This window comes from Carassius auratus, chromosome 32 (assembly GCF_003368295.1).
Source record: "Carassius auratus strain Wakin chromosome 32, ASM336829v1, whole genome shotgun sequence".
Classification (NCBI taxonomy): domain Eukaryota; kingdom Metazoa; phylum Chordata; class Actinopteri; order Cypriniformes; family Cyprinidae; genus Carassius; species Carassius auratus.
The window spans coordinates 31,605,126-31,628,473 of NC_039274.1; the positions used below are offsets into that span (position 1 = coordinate 31,605,126).

General features: G+C 38.5%; 1 protein-coding gene and 1 long non-coding RNA gene across 3 annotated transcripts; one reads left to right on the top strand and one right to left on the bottom strand.

Annotated features, from left to right (window-relative positions):
- Positions 1 to 4,332: 4,332 nt before the first annotated feature.
- On the top strand, positions 4,333 to 23,217 carry LOC113052147 (tumor necrosis factor ligand superfamily member 10-like). Its single transcript, XM_026216498.1, has 5 exons — positions 4,333 to 4,700; positions 9,992 to 10,141; positions 17,192 to 17,228; positions 17,442 to 17,543; positions 19,757 to 23,217. The coding sequence occupies exons 1-5, from the start codon at positions 4,503 to 4,505 to the stop codon at positions 20,209 to 20,211; spliced, it is 942 nt and encodes a 313-aa protein (XP_026072283.1). The 5' UTR covers positions 4,333 to 4,502; the 3' UTR covers positions 20,212 to 23,217.
- Positions 5,778 to 9,984, bottom strand: LOC113052148 (uncharacterized). 2 transcript variants are annotated; one of them, XR_003276985.1, is made up of 4 exons: positions 9,663 to 9,984; positions 9,438 to 9,566; positions 8,239 to 8,340; positions 5,778 to 8,130 (listed from the first exon to the last, which is right to left on the bottom strand). It is a non-coding gene; the product is annotated as an uncharacterized LOC113052148 (long non-coding RNA). The 2 variants fall into 2 exon arrangements; XR_003276984.1 differs by having other exon boundaries at positions 9,438 to 9,984.
- Positions 23,218 to 23,348: the final 131 nt, after the last annotated feature.

The following is a 23,348-nucleotide window of genomic DNA, read 5'->3' on the forward strand; positions in this document are numbered from 1 at the left end:
CGAACACATATATGGTCAAATGGATCATGGGGGTTCTGGAAAATCTCCTAACACCCCCTCCTCCCACCCTTTTCCCCAAGCTATGATACATCGATTTATTTTCTACAATGAGAGCCAGACACATGTAAAGGAATTCCATACACTAAACAGGCCTCATAGACTTCATGTACTCATATATTCTCTATTCCTATCATTCAAGCCTAGTGAAGCACTGAAGTGGCGCGACTTAAGTCAACAGGGATGGCGAACAAGCCTTGTATTTATAAGATCAAAGGAGCTGATGGAGAATTGCATAAAACACTAAATAAATTCAAATGAGTACAATACATTGAACATGTTTGCTCTAGAGAATAGGGACGTGTTTCAGGTTTTTAAAGAATTTTCACATTGTGCTCTTTGCAGGCCCATTGTGTGCAAAACATGACTTTTTCTCTGTGATCTGCAGTTCGTAATATGATCCGATGTCTCACACTATATTAAAGGGATAGTTAACTAAAAAAAAAAATAATAATAATAAAAATTAAAGGGATAGTTAACTAATAAATGAATGAAATAAACTGAAAAAAACATCTGTAAATGAAAAAAGAAGAAGACAATTTTCTGAAAATTGGCTCAAAGGTGTTTTTGTCCATATTTATTGACCTGTTTTTTCTTTTCTTTTCTTTTTCTTTTTTTAAAATCCCATTGACTTTCTGTTTTAAGATTTTGGGGTGATTTTGCTTCCATAACATGTCTTCTTTCAGACTAGTGAAGAGGAAAAATCCAAATAACTTTTATATTATATATAATGACGTTTTATGAAGTAATTTAAAGAGGGGTTTGTTCGTATATAATTTGCTTGGTTTAATTAAGGTCACGGTGGAATAGTATAGCATGCTATTTGCTATGCCACTTTCATCTAGGGATGTAGCTATCAAATTTATTAGTAATCGAGTATTCTACCAAAAATTCCATTGATTAATCGAGTAATCGGATAAAATGTGTTTTTGCTTATTAATATTAATTATGCAAGAGAAAATAAGACTCCTGGGTCTCTTAAAATGAACTAAGTTTCCTTTTTTAGAATTTATTTTTAAATGCATAGAACGCAATGCATACATCAAAAATAAACATTTAATTATTATCCATTGTTTCTCTGTCTGTACTTGTACTGTGAACAATGACAATAAAGTTGACAGATGAATTAAATGCATTTAAGTGCCATTAATTTGGGGTTTTAAATAAAGCATTTTCTAAGATGCACATTTAACATTAAATACAAAACATTAATTTAATTTATATTTTAATTATTGAAAATTAAGCAAACTTAGCTTTTTGGTAAACAATGGGGATTTACTATTAAAAATAAAACATGGAAGAAATTTTGTGTGATTAAACCTTAAAAAAAAAAAACTTTAGATTTTTTTTAGTAGTAGGCTATGTACATTCTGCTGAACAATAGTAATACATCTCTGGCAAATACTTGTCTAAAACGGCACTTTTATTTTGACGGGTTGACATACATTTACAGTTCTGTGTATGTGATGTGACGTTAGTTTTACTCAAATCAAACGGTCAAATGCCATAGACAGTAAAAGAAATGCTCATGAAGTGACTGTCAGAGCAGTTCTGGAGATGTTGTTCATGTGTTCACGTCCTTATTTAGTGAGACAGCAGATGCTGAAATTACCGCGAGCATCACGCGCGCTTCAGTGTGTGTTAATAAAGGAAGTCGCGCTTCTGCTCCATTCATTAACAGAGACACACAGAACATGCAGGATTCATATATAAATAGACTGTTCCGGCTTAATATTTACAAATATTAGTCCATCACGTGAGATCACGTGGTTGGCTGGCTGCTGTCAGCGACAACTGAGAGGGGCCCCTTGAGGGGTATCCCGATAACAGTGTCATTACACGTTACTGTATTGAAGATCAAAGGGGCGCTCACACAGTGTCGTTGCATTTTATTCTTAACCAGTCGTTGTCTTGGGGCCCCAGGCCAGCTCGGGGCCCCAAGCAATTGCTTGGTTTGCCTGCCTTGTCATGACGGGCCTGGGTCTTGTTTGCATACTTAAATATAACATTTCAGAAAACTGCAGTTGCCTTGATGTACTGTGATTTGTATCTCATCTCTACAGCTCAGGGGCTGTAGAGATGACCAATTCAAATAAGACCAGACTACCTTTTTACTATACAAAGTTATGACCAGTCTTAAAGACAAAAAATGAGATGACTTAATTTTAAGACTACTCTAAGCATTATGCAACCAGCACTAAATACCCTCAGTAGCAGGCATGAGATATCCATCCATGAGGAGTTGTCTCATATATATATATTTAACTGCTCACCCCTTTCACTGCACTTCCACAGCAGAGACCAGAGATGATCTGCGGACAAGGTGAGAGCATCAGTCTGGTTGGTTTCTCCAGCTGACCATAGGCCTCGACCAACTGAACATCTGACATCAGACATCTGCCGTCTCCACTAGATGCTAAAATAGACAAACATACGCTCCGGCTCACAGACGATGCTCGTCTCCTGCTGTTTATGGCTAAAACAGACAAAGACTGCAGATATATTTACAGTCTGTTGAGAGGAGTGAAGTTTCATGTCCCTTCAGTTTTATCGTGGACCGTTTATCTCAAGACAAATTGATTGCTCAAGACAGCAGAAGAGTGCAAGTGATAAATGCAATTTATTAGATATACTCAAAGTCTTTCATCTTCAGTTCTTTTAGTCAGATGTACATAGAACAGAACAGTCATCTTTCTTTTTCTTTTTCCTTTTTTTCCCACTTAAGATATTTTACCTTTACAAAAACAAGGCTCTGTTTAGTAAGTAAAGGTCATCAAACCAGGTCTGCATTTGTTATCTTGTTCTGCTCAGTCACACAAATAGCCCACCAGCAATTCAGTTTGTTAATATCTAATAATCTACATGCATCTGCATGTTTCAAATCCGGATATGTCTAATATTCATTTTAAGGACTATATAAATAAGTTCTATATAAATATAATGGTTTTACTCAACCTCCTTCACAATAAAATCCTAACCCTAAGATGGTTTATGGCTATAGAGGGGTTTTGGACACTTCTCAGCTGGTCTGTCTAGACCATCTTAAACTTGAAGACCAGCAAACCAGTTTAGGTTTATTTAAACCAAGAGTTCTTAACCAGGAGGCTGGCTCCAGCAAAACTTCCAAGGGAGTCCAAATATGATTTAAAATAAGACAAAACAACCATTAAATAAGCAACAAAAACAAGTAATGGGAAATAAGTAATAACAAAACCTACAAATAAAGATTTATTATTCTAATTTACCCCTCTCAAAAGTATTTTTTTTTTCTTTAAAGCATCATAAATAATTAAGTAGTTCATTAATAATATGAAGAACATTTTCATCGAGGAACTATAGATGCTAATGAAGAACCTAAGAATGTGTGAGAGACACGTGCCCTATAGCAGCTGTCAGAAACTCACTCACTCACTCACACACACACACACACACACACACACACACACACACACACAGTAACAGCGAGAGCGCAAAATAAGTGGATCAGACCGCTACATTTTGACTCGTTAAAAATAATGCAGGTCATTTAAAAAAAAAACATGATGGAAATTGTGTGCGCGTTTACAGTGGTTATTACGATAATCTGCTGGACCATCTGACTCATTTTCTTCTCACACACACACACAAAAAGAGTTGTTTTAAGAAAATATGACATAAAATAATTTATGAAATATAAGAAAATTTTAAAGAACTTCTTATAATTATTTATCTTAACGTATTTCTTAAGATTTGGCAACACGGTTGTGATGGTTCCTACAGTAGCCGCCTAATTTTAAAAGTGTGATTTATAGACCTGGAAATGTTAATTAAATTAATACATTCTTATAACTCCATGTGCATTTTTATAATGAATATGCACTTTTTTATAGTTACAAAGCTTGTAAATATTTTATCATGAAGAAATTGTAAATAAATATTTAATCCTTTTCTTTATTCTCATACAGTAAATAATAAACAACTGGGAAAACTTGGGGCCATTTAAATATTGTTATCGTATTGAAGTAAAAAAGTACGAGCTCAGTTTAACGGGTTTCTGTAGCATGGAAAAAGAGCATTCTGGGCTTTTCTGTATAGGTTGGGAGAATATGACCAATATTATTATTTTGACACAATAACGGTTTAAATGTTCAGTATAAATCTATTATTACATTTATTCCTATTGCAGTTGTTCTCAGTTGGTCATCTTGTATGAGGAAAAGGGTTAAGGAAGTCATGAGTTGTAAAGTGTAGCCTACCTTTCGAAACTCTTAAGACTCAACCCACCACACACACACACACACACACACAACCCAAGTCTACAGCATTATTTGTGAGCGCATGCGAGTGTGGGACAGACTCGACCCTCCCACGGCCGCTCTGCGCCAACAAGGAGTTTATTCAACGTCCCGTTGCTGATTTCTATTTGTTTGTCTCTAACCGCGTATCCACTCAGTCTTAGGAATGCCATGGCTACTCAGAACAACCAGGATTACTTCAGGTCGGTCAGCAGCGAGTCCACCAGATACATGATGGTTCCGGCGAACAGCCACGGTCGAGACGCGCCGTCAAAGTTATGGATCGCGATGGTGGTGATCGTGGTGGTCGTGCTGCAGATCGCTTCGACCACCGGACTCTTTGTCTACTTAAACATGTCTTTATCGCAGGTAAGGCACAGTCATTTAAGTTGCATTGATTCTTTTCTTGTCGCACAGGCCATGACTTCAGTGAGTTTCGTGCCACTATTTTTGGCCATCACAGGCGCGTTCGGGGAGACGGCGCGTTCAAAACACAGTGCACTTCATAGACAGCATGTTTACTCTTATTTCCAGTGCCCATGATGCCGCAAAATGCTGTCAAGGCAGTTTTGAAACACGGTTTGCAGCAGATGAGAACATCTACGAAGTTGCAGATCCAGCAGCAGTCATGCATCAATTTCTATTCCAAGATACAGAGGGAACGCTGTTAGGATATTAGGCAAGCAATGTAGGGAGATTGGGATGGGAAAAGGGGTTTTGTTTCTTTTCATTTAATCGGACCATTTGTTGTTTAGTGGGGATTTACACGTTAAAGGCTTTCACAAAATATCAACACAGTGATTCCATCAAACTGTTAGAAGAATCAAATCACTTTTAATGTGTGCTTGTGGGAAATCTTCTAAAAAAGAAATACAAGTGTGACTATCAGATTATTAACAGCATGCATTAATTTGGCAAAACCACACACACACACACACAAACTAAAACATGATTACTCAATCAAAAGACAAGGAAGTCATGTTGTTTTGCTACATTGTCTTCAAAAGTTCATATGCATGCTTTACTGCCTTGTCTGGATTCAGCACGATACATGGATAACAACAGGTGCTTGAATTACACACAGCATAGAATACAACAGCATAGAATACAACATCAATTTTCTATAAATCAGAATCACGATGTTGAGATTAATGGATACGTATCATTTTTTAAAAAGTCAAATATGCTCAACATGTAGTGCATATCTATCATTCTCTGCCTTTTGTGATGAAATAATGCGTTTAATCATACTCTGAGCCATATTTCTGAAAGCTAATCAAGTGGAGAAACCGAAGGTTGAGGTAGGATTCTGTAAATTCCGTTGAATATATATATAAAAAAAAACTCTGAACCCATATTGAGGTTATTACAATTGAGGTTATTACATAAAATATGAAGACTATATATATATATATATATATATGAAGTTTCTAACAGAGCTGGAATACTCTCAATATAAAAGTGATCTTTGAACAGCAAAACCTGTAAAACGATACCACTTGGTGAGATAAGACTGATTGTTTAAAATAAATGCTCTACCTCTGAAAGGAAAAAGAAAGCGAGGTTAATTCACGGTCACACTGTGAGACTGTAAACACAACAGGGAGGGTAATGGCAGAAGCTCCCATGTTGTCACCATTGGATTTAAACAGAGTTGCATCTGACCTATTTATAAGTAACTGTGATTGACAAAATCCATTTAGATTAGGTGTCGGACTGAGCTGACTGACTGGTGCCGGCTTTTGGGACAACAGTTTAGTTTATACCAGCCCCAATCTTCTTTTCCCTCACACGTTGATACATGTAGTTCTGGAGAGCCCTTTCATCAACAATAACAGATATTAACTGTAAAGCAATACCCTGCAACCAAATGTGTGTCTCCTCTCGGGCTCCCCTTGCTAAACCTCCTGTGACATTTTCCATTGCCAAGATCCACAACATCTCACTCTCTCACCCCTCTGTTTTTTCCCTCTCCTTCTTGTTCTGTCCTTATTCTTATTCAATTTCCTTCTGTCTTTCCCTCTAGTTCTCATTTTAATATCATGGTTTTTATGTAGAACATATAATTATAGCTAACTATGGCTGCTTTTCTCTGATAATTCTTTGCGGATTCAAGTTACGTTATTTTTGCCAGGCCCAAAGAAGGCATGGATAGTTTCCAGTGTTACACGGACTGGTTCAACCTTACAAAAATGAGGACAAAGCTCTAGATACATTTTACCAATATAAAGTGACTGAGATATTTAAGAAATGTTTAGAATTTGTCGTCCTGCAATTAAATTGAGTAGGGAGCACAGGGTAGCTTTTTATTTTTGTAGTTCCTAAGTAAATCAAACTAGGCCAAGCAATGATTCACTTCTCACAATAAATTTTGCGTAACGCGTAAGGCGCTTACTTCTCTAATAAATCTGAGAAGGGTTTGACATATCTCCTGGCCTATTTCACAGGCCCTGGTTATGATGGAGTTTCAGTTGTACATGAATAGAAATCCTTAGGAAAATATTTTTAAGGATTAAACTTCACTGTGGTGTTTGCTAAAGGATTAAATATCTTTTTTTCCCCGAAGGGACAGTCATCAATTCAACACATTGAGAAGCTGAAAAAGCAAGAAAAGACGAATAGAATTGTGTGAGATGTTGACAATAAAGACACATATATACCCGGCTTTCTAGTTCACACACAGCTGTTGCCAAATGAGCATTCTCCAGCAGTAACATAAATATCCTGTGCTCACTGTTGTTGCTCTGACCAGATGGGATGCTCACAGTGTTGTCCTAAAAGATGTGTAAACACCTCCATTTTACCCCATTATCAGAGTCTGCAAGGACAAACAAATCCCTGGTTTACACCAACCAAACATTGCTACTCCCTCATTTAGCGCCATTAGCGCAGTAATGAAAACTCTGCAGACTGAATGTTCCACCGACACATGGGGGCATTTTATCAGCCTTTATTTGACAATAATCAAATTTAACATAAAAAGTACTTTTCTGATGAGATTAGCCCCAAAAGGAGGCTAAAATGTGCAATTCAGTCAAGTAACTTGAGTTAATGCCAATCTGTCCGTGTCATGTTTAATTTCTGTATTAATTATGTGTGGAGAAAAAAAAACTAAACAAATCCTGCTTCTCAGAAGTACTTAGATATTCTAGTAGAGCGCGACGACTGTTGGGGCCCCATTTGGATGGGGAAAAGAAGCCGGGGTCTACTGACAGGCACATAGTTAGTATTCTAGAAGTGTAACATTCAGACAGACAGAGCAGAACGTGCCGGCGATGGCCTGAGACTTCGTAGAACACCCGGTGGCTTTAAAAACGCATCACAATGGACGCTTAATAAGGCCTGTCTTCAGTGGCGATTTACCAGAGATTTATGAGCCAATGACAGAAGCCAAGACAAAGGCGATTATAAGAAAAAAAAAGGATTGTTACCCTTGGTAACCGGGGCTTTTGCCACACACAATGGCACCGGTCATTGTAAAGTCGAATGCGTGTATGTACAGGTGCATACTATAGGACCAATGGCATGCTGACTATGCACTGTATCAGAAACTTTAACTCATTGTTTGTCAACACACCTATATCAAGGATCACTTGTAGTCATGCGCTAATTTTAGAGAAACTCGTCATTGTGTGTAAAGCACCTACTGAACTTGTTTGAATACTCTTCTTTGTACGAGTCTAAATAAAAAACAAACTTTGCTCAAAAAGGAGGTTTGCTTTTTAACATGATTTATTGCTTTAAGAGACTAGTCGACCCTAGGCCAGAGAGAGAGAGGTTTTGACTTCAGTGTGGTCTTCTGGAGAACGAAAAAGAAAGAGAATAATCTCCTCGGAGTTGGTTCTTTGCCAAATGCACAAATTGAATATTTGTCTGGAATTTCCTTTGAAGACCTGCTTAGACAAACCTGTAGCCCTCTGGGAGATCGTCCGAAGAAGCAGGGCTTCAGTCATTTAGATCATGACCAACTTTCAGGCTGCTTTCCTTTCTTTGAGACCGCAGGGGGGAACTAGAAAAAACATACACATGGATCAGGAGTAACCATAAAAAGAGAGAAGCGAGAGGAAGGGTGAGACGTTATAGTGAGATGCAGAGACAGAGAGCCCCTAGCATGGATTTAAGTTACACGCCTGGTTTCTCTTATTTAATCCTTTCCCAAAAAAGCAATGGATGTGGAATGAAGCAGAAAGTTCAGTGGTGGCTTCTTTTCCCCAGCTACAGAAATGAGGGCTAACACTGAAGCATTGTTCCCCATTTCCTGCTGCCCTCTCTGAGATCAGAACCACTAGTCTCCCAACCAATGACTCAATACCACCATCTATGTTGATTTTACTTCATTTAGCGGATTTTGAGCTACATGATTTTTGTGAGTCAGCCCATCTATGAACGATTACGTATAGCAATACTGTCAGAGTTAACATGTATTAAGGATGTAGCAGCATTGACCCAGAGTTTTTAATTTATTGGGTGTAACTCATGATGACAAATGATACATTTCTGGCTCACACTTCTCCGCACAGTACTTTAGATTCCATCCCGGGCACATGTGACTGACCCATTTCCAAAAGAGAAATACGAGGAAGTAGGCACTTACATGACAAGTAGTTGTTTACAGCTAAAAAGGTTTTGAACATGTACATGCAAGCACAAAATATGACGCATGAAACCATGGCCTGTCAGAGGTGAAAAAGATGATCAGATATAGCTCAGGTGGTAAATATAACCTTGTTACCCTATAGTATGGTGTCCGATACTCGGAATTTGTGCTCTGCATTTAACCCATCCAAGCATGCACACACAGCAGTGAACACACACACACACAGTGAACACACACCCGGAGCAGTGGGCAGCCCAAGATTACCCATGAGACAAAACCGCAAATGGGTTGTCGATCAACACAAATGAAGGAGCCTAGCCCCAATACTGTAAGTCCTTCCAGGACTAGGACCAGCCTCGTTTGTGTGGTCACACAAGAAATTGCAAAACGGGTTTAAGATCAGTCTTGAGCGGTTCCTGTGTTGGCAGCCCTGCTCAATATGTGGGACCCTCATTACCTGCCCGAATTGCTTTGATAACCATAACGTGGTGAAAATTAACGAAACGTACCTTCTGCTGCCACGCTTTGTTGGCAACTGGAGAGTCGTTAAGAGATTTGGTGGACCGTGACTCAAGGCTTCAAAATTGCACGCAGAGATCCTTAACTGGCGACATATTTCTAGGAGAGACTCCGAGTTTCTGAACAGAGACAGAAAGAGAGTGAGCATCACAGAAAATAAGAGCAAGGGTTTCAGAGCGAGGTCATTTGAAAGCACCTCATTATGTAGGACATACCTCTCCAGCTGGCTCAAGGTCTTGAGCTGAACTTGTACCCATTGGCTTTCCATAGAAAGCCCCATTGCAGATGTTCTCATCTACTTTCCTGGAAAGGGTCAAGAGGGATGCATGCCCTCATTTTGAACTTCAGCCTATGCTCCGGCCTTGAGCAGACTGTTTCCTCATTGAGCATGCCTTCAGCTCCCTGTTGATTTTTTCCCAATTTACAACCAAAGTGTTGTTTTCATTGTTCCTTGGGGTGACATTTTATTCAAACCTAATTTTAATGTACTGATTCCAATTGCATCTGAATTGGGCTTGTTTTAAAACTTGTATCCTATTGGCAGGTTAAAAATCAGGGGGTTACAGAAGAGCTGCGGTGCTTGGGCTTGCTCAACGCCCTGGATAAAGACCGGGACATTCCCGAAGACCTGGCCCAATTGTTTGGAGAACCTTGCATCAAGCTGGCTGAGGGTATCAAAGCCTATATTTCCAAGGTGAGTTCACGTCTCTGTTTGATTATACTTGTTGCACAACATTCTGCCTTCATTTGTTGGGATTTCTGTTGAGGCAGGTTGTGTCTTAATAACAGCTATTAAAAACATAATCTGCCTTTACATTGCATTGGGCACAATTGTAGACAACAGTATTAAGTGAAGCTCCTCACAGCATGAAGCAACATGCTGTTACCATAAATGTGTCCCGGCAAGTGATTACAATCTCCTTAGGGAAGAACAAATGGGTGGTTGAGTCATGGGAGAGTTTTTCAGGCATTTATGCTTGTATATGCACCGTTGTAGAGGGTGAGTCAGCCCCTTGTCCCGATCATGAACCAGCCTAGCAGTCAGAGCTCAGATTTGAAGGAAATGGCTTGGTTTTCCCCTTGCGTGGCTGGTTATCCCTTCAGCATTTAGCTTTTTCCCCTCACAGCCTTCCAGTGGTGGTTACATTAATAAAACTGACATGTTTGAAAGCCTGGGCCTTGGTTTTGAGCAAGTCTTGTTCTAAAGGTGTGATTAGACTTACAGAGCATCCAGTAGTAAAGTCAAACACATATTTACATTAAACACAATACCGTTGAAATGTTTGAGATCGGTACAATTTTTTTATGTTTTTGATACAGCTCTTATGTTCAGCAATGCTGCATTTATTTGATGCTGAATTGTTGCTCAGGAAACATTCATTATTATTATTATCATTAAAATTTAAAACACGTTTTTGCTGCTTTATATTTTAGTGGATACTGAAATATGTGGACGCTAGTGGAAACTGAAATATTTATATATTATTATTATTATTATTTATTTTTTATTTTTTTCAGGGATCATTGATGAATAGAAAACAACAGCATTATTTTAAAATATAAACTATATCCATGTAAAAGTCTTTTTCACCATGCATCCTTGGTAAATAAAAATATGAATTTCTTTATAAAAATGGTTTTCAAACATTTAAACACTAGTATTATACGTTAAGCATGAAAGGCAATATTCAAAACTGTATAATAGGGGCACTTTAACATCAGAAGATTACTGTTATGGTACCAATATATTGTGCGTCCTGTGTGTCCCTGTTTGATTTTATCATCCAGTGTCAGACTGAATAAATAGCTATTGGTTAACTTTATCCAATAGCTTAGATGTCCTAAGTGACATCAGCAGAAAAGAAAAGGTTGTTTCAGAGGAGAAAGACATTCTTTGTTTGGAACAACCTGCACCAATGAATCATTAACAATAAACCAGGAAACATTAGAAAGTAAATAGGGTTCATTTTGACTTTGCTTTTCATTATGGTGGAAGTGTCACAAACTTCTGCCATTTTTCTTTAGTAATTTTCCGTGCCACTTCTTTGTTTACCCAAGTCCCTCAGCTCTGGGAATATATGTTATCAGATTTACGGAGCATGTCTACCCCGTCCTCCCTCCTGCCACTATGTGCAACAGCCCGTGCGTACCGTCAAATCTTTCACTTCTAATTGAATGAGGCTGCAAACAATTTATTGGCACTCAGAGACAGAGGCATTTGCCTCATAATTAAAAACACATGCGCCACTTCTTAGAGATGCAATTATGGTGCATTAAAGAATTCCCTGTTCATGTTAGAGGATCGGTCAGTGGAAAAAGTAAACAAATAATGGAGTTTTGCCAAATAAAAAGAGAACATGAGGGTTAGACCAGTACATGAATTTCAACACATGTAAAGAGAGAAAACATAACGTATACGTGCATGTATTTGCTTGCATGTTCACGCGTCAATACGAATAAGAGGGTGAGATTCAGATTGAGATAAAGGAGGAAGATATTTTCACGCAGAGAAAGAAACGGGCCAAACAAGCACATGCTGAGGCTTCAGGCTCTTTTCCAGCTTCATGTCAGCACAGAGGTAAAGCACACAGAGAAAGAATAAGAGGACAAGGAGGAACGAAAGGAGTGTTTCGCGGCAAAGGCCGTGAATGAGCGAGTGAAGAGAGATGAAGGAAATGCATGTTTCTGAAGTGAAGGCTTCAGAATCCAGAGAATGCCAGAACACCTGGTAGTTATTATGGAGGGCTCAAAAAAAAGCAGAAAACAAATTCAGATGTCCTCCAGATTCTCGACTTTAGCCGGACTCAGCACACAAACAGCATACAGAAGTGCAGTATATGCAAACCGCTGGCCATCGTTGCTCCCTGAGCTTTGGTGTAACACTGTATGCCCCCTAACCTGGTCAAAAACACTACAACATCTTGGCCAGAATGGATACGATCCAGTCTAGAAATAATATCAGCATTCCAAAGAATATTATATGCTTAACCTATACACTCCGCAGCAGCCACTTGAGTCCTCTCAATATCCCTAAATCCCTCCTCAGTTTCCTGCAAAGCTAAATGGGACGTTTTGTCCCCATTCTCCGCTTGTCTCGGATTCTCCTAATAACTCATTAGATAAGGAAGCATCTCGGCTTCAGGCTCATATCCGCAGCGTTGCATCACCGTCTGCGTCTGAAACAGATTTACGATGAAAGCAGTGATCATACTCGGGGCATTCCGCCAACCTTAGAACAAACACAAAGGCCATCACTGTGTGCCCTCTAACCTTTATCTTCAGCATGATCATAGCTCAAGGATTGTAATCATGTTTTCGATGGTGTGGTCGGTTTTACAACATGCGGTTTCTCTGGATGAATGTATTGTTTGTTTCAGAAATCTATGGGAAACTACTAGCTTGGGGATGTGGATTAGATTTGATAACAAGCAAACATGAGATTTGCAACGGTGAAAAAGGGGAAAAAGAAAGAAAAAGAGAAAAACGTTAATAAAGTAATAAAGGGCTGTCCAGTTGGTGTTCTCATGTTGCGCTGCGTGGAGTTACACGATGGCTCGCCTCCTGCCAAAAATGTGCTGAGCTCTGAAAGCTGGTATTACTTAAGAGTCGAATTTCAGCGAGTGCTCCACAGTGACCTTCCGTCTAAAAAACTAAAAAAAGAGAGAGAGAGAGAGAAAGAAAGAGAGATTAAGTTGGGTTTAAAGCCTCGGAAGTCTTCAAGTCCATTCTCCACATCTTTAAAATCCCATTAAGTGTCACTGTAGCAGAGAGCCCTGACTAGAGAAAGAGGAGGAAGACACCGGCACAAACATAACTAATCATGTCTGCTGTTTTTAATGTGTAGCAAAATTTTGTAGTTTTGTATGTTGGTTCAGGGTTGTCGTCATCTGAGGTCCTCAGAAGGGTTGGCATCTTCTCTTTACAGGTGTTTGGTCATCTCAGATCTTCGTATCCAGCCTGAAGCTAAATATGGACATAAAGTTCACATTGTAATTTGTTTATAAATGGGATGCACCATTAGTAGTGTGTAGTCTCATAAACTGACATCTGACTGTATTCATCCAAAAAGTTGTCTTCAATTGTTTTTAACACAATTTTCATAGAAATGTGATACATAAATCGTGAAAAATGTATGCTATAAATAATTATTATATACCTATATATTTATTTATTTAGGAACGGTATACCAAGATAAATGTCTTATTTATATATTCAAGATAAATGTCTTTTTTATTAATAATTTCATTCAACAAGGGTGCACTAAATTAAATAAAAAGCAAAAACGGTATTTAAAAATTTTGAATATTCTGTGTAATCAAAAATTCTGAAATAAAACTATCACCGTTTCCACAAAAATATTAAGCATGCACAACCATTTTCAGCCTTGATAATAATAAGAAATGTTCTACTTTTGTGTACCAAATCAGCATATTAGAATGATTTATGGAGTACTGTGTGACAATTGTAATGCCTGCTAAAAAATTCAGCTTTGCATCACAGGAATATATTACTTTTTAAAATATATTAAAACAATATATGTATTATATATTGTAATAATATTTCACAGTATTTCATTTTTTACTGTATTTTTGATCAAATAAATCTTAAGCATATGAGATGTCTTCTTTCAAAGAACATTTAAAAAAAACTCGTACTGACCCCCAACTATAGAACAATATATATGTCACAAAAAGTATGCTCTCACTGATGTAATCCAATCAGTCTGTCATATTACTGGCAGACCAACTGAATTACATCCTCCTGGTCAAAAGGTTTCATAAATATTTAGTTCATACAAAGGCTAACATTTGATTTAAGTGTAACAGTCCAATGATTGAATTTTTTTGGTTGTAATGTAGCATTCATTTCCGCTACAGCTAAGCTAAACTAAGTTGTAACTTACGCACAGCTGAAGTAGCTGTCCCAGGTTAATAGATGAAGACTTTTACAGAGGGGGAGAGAAAGAGATACAAAGAGAGATGAATTATCATAATGCTTAAGATCAGACTGTTGTGCTCTGTAGTGGAACGTGGAGGGCTCTGGTGAAGGGGGCTGGGGTATAGAGGAATGGGGTCGACCTCAGACAGCAGCCAAGAATGGCAGGAAACAACTTGTAAGCATACACACACACCCCATTCATTCAAAGGCCCATAACAGGCGAGCACTGATTTTATCCAGCAGTGTGTGCGTACAGTAAAATATAGTGTGTGTATGCTGCGGGTTATTAGCCATTTACCTGAGTCACTCTGAACAAAGTCTAGCGCTCTGAGATTTATTGTTTGCCGTGCTATATGCCCCAAGGAAAGCAACAGTTATATATTAATAATCCTCCTGGAGGAAGAGAACATGCTGTGCTTCAGAATCTCAGCGACGGAGCAAACTCTGGCAATTACAGCTGTTTTAAAGTATTGGATTGCCGCCTGACTAAGCTTTGCTGGAGAGGACGCTAATGACTGTGTGCATGCATTCACCAGCTTCCTGCTCTTTGAATGAAGGAGAAATCTTCTTTGGTCGTTCGTCTTTTCTGGCGCATGAGTGCAGGGGGCCAAAGGTTTAATGTTGGGTGTGTTTATTGTTATTGTTGAGGTCTTTGAATGGGTCTGTTCTCTGGCCTCCACTTTCTGAACTATGTTTTGTTTTCCAGAAAACAGATTGCGCAGTCACTTCAACTAGACCTCACTCAGTCCGTAGATAAAAAAAACAAAGTCTGTGTGATGGATTCTTCACTCTTAAAAATAAAGTTGTTCACGATGCCATAGCAGTTCATCTGAAGAACCTTTCTGTTTCACAAAAGGTTATTTGTGGTGAAGGAAGGTTCTTCAGATTATAAAAACGCAAGAAAGAGATGACTAAATGGTTCTTCTATGGCATCGCTTGAAGAACCTTTTGAAGCACCTTTATTTTTAAGAGTGTAATTGTAATTTCTGTCATAAATGGGAACCAATCCAAATGGATCCTATTGGGATCAACTAAGAATCCCATAAGATCTTACTGGATAAACCAAAAGTCCTACGGGAGTTTTAGATTCTTAAATGATTCTTACAGTCCTTACAGAACATTTGTCCAGAAAGGAGTTTTAAAATTTTGAAAGATATTTTTAAATAAATTTTTAGGGGTCACATTTTTTTGAAAGTCAGGATCCTTTTTGATCAGTTATAACAGAAAGCACAACTGGATTCCATCAGGAGCTATCGGTCTCTCTTTTTGTCCTAGTAACCACCCCAAACACCCTAGTAACCATCTTACAGTACATCATCATAGCAACATCCTAGCTATCCGTCCGTCCATCCATCCATCCATCCATCCAGAAAAGTAGAACATTACATAGCAGAGTAAATAAAATAAAGCAGCATAGCAGAAAAATGAAAATATTTATAAAGACAACTGAAAAGATTTCGGTCTATCCGTCTTGTCCTCTTTTTCCTTCTGTCTTTCTTGTATGACATGCTGCGTGTACAAGAACATGCTTGTAAAATAGCCCTTTATCTGATCCATATGTGAGATGTGGAACTGATTTCAGGATCATTTACCAGAAATTATGGTGAAAAAGTCAAATCCATCTCTGCTGTGGCCTGGGTGAGATTATGTCATGATATAAAGGCTGCAGGCGCTCGGCTGTCTGATGAATGGAGAGAGAGAGAGAGAGAGAGAGAGAGAGAGAGCCAAGAACAACAGAGACTCCATCACACACTCGCTCTTGGATGATGCCAGACAGAGAGGGACCGGGGAGCTGGGGACAGACAGAGAGAGAAGGGAATAAACTGTTATTCCTTAAGAAGAAGAAAAAACACAGTCATGCCGGAAAGCTAAAATTACAGTGTTTGCTTCAAAATGCTGTTTATATTTTAACGCAGACATTAATACACAACATAATGTACTGCGAAACACTGAAAGGCAAAACATCATACATTTTATAGACTAAAATATATTGTAAAACTTACATGGCAAATTTTATATTTCTCATAACTATGGTATTTAAGAGGCATTTATCCAATACGCATTAAAGAGAGTGGAAGGAAAGTGTGAGGAGAGGTCAAAACCAGAAGGAGTTGAGTTCAACTTTGGCTTGTAAATGAGTAGTTATTTTTTTAACTTTTTGGATCATATGGAATATATTTTTGCGCTGCTTTCCTGATGAAATTCTGTGTTAGCATGGTATTTTTTTGCTAAATAGTATTAATGCAGTAATCCAGTCCCATTTTTATCAAATCATCAGAGTCAATTAGGATCATTTGGGTAAATCAGACGGTGTTTGGAACACACTTAATCCCAGAGCTGAGGCTGGCCCGAGGCAATGGAAACCAGCCGCTAATCAGTTTTTAGTTCAAGACCCAGCCGGTGGGACTAGTGGTCTGGATACTGGGGTTTGACTGATTGAAATACGGGCGTCACAGACTTCTGAAAAACTACCCTTGAGAAAGGTGACCTTAAAAACTATTCTTAGCTGTTCCAGCTCAACACAAAACCATAATTTCTGTCCTTAAAAACCGCCGTCTTCAAAGGCTGAAAATAAAAGAAATGTTTCTGTAATCAAATGGACTTAACTTATATTGCTGTTTTGTAACTTGAGGTGAGTTTTAACTTTAGTCATCTGCCTGTGAGACAAGAAACAAAACAAAAACCGAAAAGGAACAAAGACATAAAACTGAATCATCCAGTCTCACATTCCTGTTAACAATCTAGAATTTGAAGAATCATCATATGTCACTGTACTAATGGGAGCTTTTTCGTGTTTTTGCCACAGGTTACAGATAGTATCATCTCCAAACAGGCTTTCCACGGTGAGTGTACAATCAGTCATTTCCCTGTGATCAGCATAGTCACAATGACAGCAAACAGCACAATGCTAGAGACACCAGGAACAATGACTCAAATAGACTGTACCAAAACACAGTGCGGTTCTGATAACGGGTTAAAATGTCTTGCGCAACACCAGTAAATATTTTATGATCTGTCTGAATGTGCTGACTGTCTACTGTCTGTCCCTTTCTCAGAAGCAAGAGCCATACCTCATTCATATAATACATCAGGGTCGAAGTTCATGACCACAGTGACACAGCGACCGTCAGCCCACCTGACTCTTAGCAGCATACCAGGTGAGCTTCTGTGTGCGTGTGTGTGTGTGTGTGTGTGTACAGTCCCAGACGAAACTTTGGACATACCCATCTGTTCTTTATTTTTACATTTTAGAGTCAACAACACTGATCAATTTGGCAAAAAAATAAATAATAATAATTAATAATAATTAATAAATATTCTTCTAAAATTAAATAAGTAAAATGAAAAACTCTATTATTAATAAAATAATATAAAAATAAAATAATAAATGTAAATTAAAATTAGTCTGTAGAAATAATTTAACTTGAGCATATAATGTTAAAGCTTATTTTTAATCATTAAGATCAGTCTTAAGCTCTTTGAAAAAAACGTATTTTGTTTAACGCTCATCTTTTACAATCCAACCACTTCCTGATTTATGAAAGTCCTGCCCTGGATTTGTCTTGTGTTCAGTGTTCTTTTATTATCTGTGTACTACAGTATTTTACTATTTGTATTAGTATTATAATGTATGTGGTATTATATTATATTTTGAACAGATTTTAAAAGTCATATAGTGTATTTCATGCAGCACTGTTACTAGTACCGTACATGCACATGCTTTTTGTACCCTCCATTGACTGTTCATGACCCATCCATCCATGGATCCATCCATGAGATCCCGGTGTCAAAAATGCCTGGTAGACAGATGCAAAGAAAAAAAAAATTAGTTAATTAGCAACTGTAAAGTAATATCACTAAATACCCAAAATCTTGTCTGCTCCTTTGAAGTTCGATTATAGTTTCTCGGATCAAAGTCCTGTTTACTGCGTGCGTGCCAGAAAACAAAAAAGAGATTTATTCAGTCACGCATCCCAGAAGGAAATGAAACCAAGTCAAACCAGCTTTGTTTCTGGAGCACAAGTCACAAGTCTGTCAGCTAAACTACAAGGGAGTGTTTTTAGTTTTTTACACATGCACGCATTATTCACAAACCTGTCTGCACAGTGCTTGATGATGGATCACATACACACAATATGAAAGTTGCACGTGCCGTTAACTTCAAAAAGCCGAAACTGTTTAATCCATGAGAACATCTATATTAACTTGGGCTTATACACATCTGTACTTCATGTGTGTATCGCTTTATCAACTTTTGTCAGAAGAACAGCCCTTTTAAAACTTTTTGAAGCAGTAAATCTAAGAGCAGGTCTAGTGTGTTATTGATCTTCTTTGAGGAATGTGTGCTCATTGTGTTTGAGGAACATGCCGCCCGCTCCTCCATGTGATCTACACCTCCCTTCCTCCTCTTTCTCTCTCTGTTCTTCGATTTTTCACTCTGTGACTTCCTCTCCTGTGCAGCCATACCTTCCTGTTCTGGTCTCTCCTGTACTCCTAAGACAATCCACCAATCTTTCATTTCTCGTGAATTATGTGCCTTTCCTTAACTGGCACCTGCTCCTTGTCTTGGAACAATTTTTTTTTTTTTGTCATGAATTATTTGTCTTTTCACATTCAGATTACCTTTGACATCATTTAATGCTCACTTAAAAGTAATCTTTAAAACACTAATAATTTTATAACACTGTTTAATGTAATTTTTAGCAAATCTCTAAATTCATATAAATTATACTGTATTTTTGTGATGTATGTGATACCTAAATTCACCTGTACCATTTAAAATTATGTTAGATTTTATTGCTTTTTAAAATTCTTTTGCACAAAATATTATTTCATTTTAATATCAGTAATTTGTCGGTTATCAGCCATAACATGAAAATTATCAGCTTATCGTTACTGGCCATAATTAACGTTTGCAATTCGTCAATTAACAATCTAATCACTTGCCGATGAATGACAGTCCCATTCTACATTTTTCTTTTAGCATCTACATATTATAATTCATTAATATTTTGAACTGGCTTTTATTTTTATATGTTCAGCTTTATAAGATCGAAATTTTTGCCTCATTTTAAGTAATTTTAAGTTCTTTTTTTTTCTTTTTTTTCCATTTCAGTATTTCAGCTTAACCTTGTCATTTCAGTTAGTTGCAAAGGCAACATTTCTAACTTTCCTCCCAATTTTATTTCTGCTTTATTTCAGTTAATGACAGTTAATTGAAATCTATTTTTAGATTTAGCTTTGGTTAACAATAACAACACTGGTTGCATTGAATATCAAAATGTTTCCCTCAAAAATACATACTTTACAGAAGTAAACTGGATTTCTGATTGGCGTTTCATGCTAAGTCCGCCTTCTCTCTTTTTCTCAGTTGGTGCTCAATACTTCACCCCTCAACCAGACCTGCACCAGTCCTGCCGCCACCCTGTACGTTCCTGGGCCAACCAGAGCTTCGGCGCCCATCTTCACAACATGACACTGGCTAATGGACGCCTTCGCGTACCCCAGGGTGGCCGCTACTACCTGTACTCCCAGGTGTACTTCCGCTACCCCTCTCCCAGCGAGGGCGATCAAAACAGCGTGAGCCACCAGCTGGTTCAGTGCATCTATAAGAAAACCTCCTACCTGAGGCCGATTCAGCTGCTGAAGGGTGTGGGGACCAAATGTTGGGCTCCGGACGCAGAATACGCCCTTCACTCAGTGTACCAAGGCGGCCTGTTTGAGCTGCAAGCAGGCGACGAGGTCTTTGTGTCCGTCTCATCTCCAACAATGGTGCATGGTGAGGACTCTTCTAGCTACTTTGGAGCTTTCCGTCTGGACCTGTAAGAACATACCAGAGGAGCTAAACCAGGACTTATCCCATTGGGTGGATAGTTTTGGGGCCGTGACCCAAAGAGAAAAGACTTCATCGTTCAACTTCCCTTTCCTTAAGACTTCAAATATGTGAAGGATGTGTGAATGAGAGACATTTCAGACAAGGTTATTTCTTTTAAAGACAGAGGAATGTATGTATATTTCTACAGATCACATCTAAGATGTGAACCTTTGAAACGGTAGCAAAAAAAGAAGAAGAGGAGAGACAAAAACTCACATACAGTGAATCAGTGCCAATCGTGTATAGGGTTTAACGTGTGAACCCGCTGGAGGGGAATACTTTGTGAACAGCGGATCTAAAACAGTTTTAAAAACCGAGATATGAGAAGAGAATGATGACAGCGGGAATGTGGAGGAAAGAAAGATGAGAGGGGAAGTATGCAGCTCTGCCAGCCTCAAAGGAGCATCCTGGCAGTGTGCAGGACTGTGGAATTCTCCCCGTCCTGTCGGACCCGCGGAGCAACATGCCCGGACAAGAAAAGGACCTAAAAAAAAAGTTCACACGCACACATAAACAAAGAGGAATTCAGCTTGTTGCATAGATCGCATTTAAGAGCACTCACTTTCTTGAGCATTTATGGCTTCAACGCATACAAAACAGCGATAAGATACAACACACATATATATACACTTTTAGTCTGAGATACATATCATTTTTACAAGTCTCCCTCTGCTGTCTAGTCTGGGGTGCAGGAGGAAGTACTGTCAGGGAGGGACGCACAGAGACACATGCTTCCCAGCTCACGTGGTGCCAGACATATGAAAGCTTAAATAAACACTACGCTACATGGTTTGTTGAAATGTCTCTGCCATATAATGCTTCCTTTTTGTAGTGTGCTGTACACACATCCAAAACCACTCTCCAAGTGGCCTGACAAGTGCCTCTTCTTAGTTGTACATCCATCTCTTTCTCTATGTGGTTGTTTGGTTCAACCTGTGTATATAAGATTGTATTTAATTCAAAATCATTAGGTTTGGAAATGAATGTAGAAGCGTTGTAATGTTCTCCCATGAAAATGCCACAAAATGCGCCTCACGCTGTAAATGTAATGTGGTGGCATTCTCCAAATGAAATGTTTTTTTGGGAGGGAAAAGTGTTTGAAGTAGGAGTGGGTGGGGGGGATTACTTTTCCACCGTAAATGACCGAGTGCTGTCACAGTGGTGTTTCTGAGAGTGAGAGCAAACACTCGCTTGGGATTCATTGTAAACCCCAAGCATGTTTTCTTCTCTCTGGACTCTGCCCCAGTTTTTACTGATAAAGTCAGTGAGGCCCCTGCCAAGACAGAGCCTTAAATCACATCATACAGCGAGAGCGAACGAGCCAAGACTCTTTGTGGCATTTAACTATGTTCATAATATTAGTTATACCACACATTACAAAACTTCATTCTGTCTGACTCTTATCTGCAGTTAGTCTGGATTAGGAAATTTGGATGTTGAATCAATCCAAAACTAATTATTCTTCAGCAGGTTAATGCTTTTGGCGCAAGTGCACTTCTCTCAACTGGTATAACATGCCGCAATGCCAAAATCTCTCTATACAGGGTGCTTTTTTTATGTTTTAAGGGAATATGATGTCAGAAAGCACTAGACTTTGAAACCTCCGGTCTCATAGACGAGGCTTAAACCTAAAAAGCATGTCCGGGCTGTTTTAACTGAAAAAAACTTGCACTGACTGATCTTAAAATATGTCAGATTCATTGTTTTATCTCAAGATGCCCAGTAATGTTTTTATCGAAGGTATGTTTCTAAAAACTACTTAAATGTCCTAATTGAATAATGGCCTAACCCTGGTTTAACCCAAGCCCTGTCTGTGAAACCGGGTCTGTATGTGTGAGTGCCTTTGGGTTGTCGTTATGCACTGATCGGAGACCACACTCAATCTAAACACTAAGTTTAATCATGTTTAGTGAGGTTCAAAGTATGTTTTAGATCAGTGTTGAAGTTAGATATGACCTCATCAGTGCTTATCACCCATCATTTCGCAGCCCAGTGAGACTTGCTCTGCTTAGCAAAAACATTTTGTCATGACATTCCAAACCTGTACGACTTTCTTCTGTGGAACAAAAAAGGAACTATTTTTTAAAATGTTTGTGTGTTGGCATTGAAATTCAATGGGTTCCAAAGCAACACTGGGCTCCGGGAGTCCAGTGCAAAAGAAAAGCTAGTAAGTCAAACAGGTTTGAAATGAGGGCGAGTAAATGGTAGAACTTTCATTTTTGGGTGAACTTTCCCCAAAGGATTCTGGATAATCCTACCGATTTCGCACTAAGCGAGCTCATTATCCCAGTCAATCTGCTCCAGCCCGCCCAGGGTCTTGTGTGAGTGTGCACGTGTGTATACAAGTTGAAATATGTAGCTATCAGTTCAACACAGGGGTCATAGTGGAGTGAGGGGTGGCCAGGAAAGAGAAATATGGCTGAATTCCAGCAGCTCTAGACGAATTACAGCAGGACTTGCCCTCTGAACCACAAAGAACCACAGCGTGAACTCAGAAGACAAATGTACGTTAGGTGCGTACATAAGAGTGTGTTTGTTTTTTAATTAAATGCTTGACTGGTTTCTAAACCATGGAAGTGATGGTTTGCATACTTTAGATCTCACCGAGCTTTTCAGAGGCTTTACGGGACTGCTGTGAAAAACTTGAGCGGGGCAGAACAGTGAAATCCAATGAGCAGCGTGAACTGTTAGTTAAAAACAAACGGGCTATTGTATTTCCTTTTCCACAGAGAGTTTGTTATTTTCTTTGTGATTGTTAAATTCTCTGACCACCAATCTGTGGGACTGTTTTCCATTTAGAAAAAAGATGCTATGCACTGTTTACCAAAGTTGCATCTCTATCTTGGTAAGAATGTACAGATATCTCTCGCACTCTCCCTTTATTGAATCATTTTACAGTGTCCTTAAAACATAAGTTCGAGGTGTCATTTTTAACAATTAAAGTGCCTTTTTTTGAATCATGACTCATAGTGTGATCATTTATTTTTTAACTTGTGCATTTGTGCCAATGCCACTAAGTTCCACCATGAATTATGCGCCATTTGTTTTACTTTTCTTTTGCCAAACTTACACTCACAATACCACAACT

Bases quoted from the DNA above. Each gene is read 5' to 3' on its own strand.
- LOC113052147 (XM_026216498.1), top strand. From the start codon at position 4,503: ATGGCTACTCAGAACAACCAGGATTACTTCAGGTCGGTCAGCAGCGAG. The intron at 4,701-9,991 runs GTAAGGCACAGT...TCCTATTGGCAG, and splicing joins TAAACATGTCTTTATCGCAG to GTTAAAAATCAGGGGGTTAC. The intron at 17,544-19,756 runs GTGAGCTTCTGT...TCTTTTTCTCAG, and splicing joins GACTCTTAGCAGCATACCAG to TTGGTGCTCAATACTTCACC.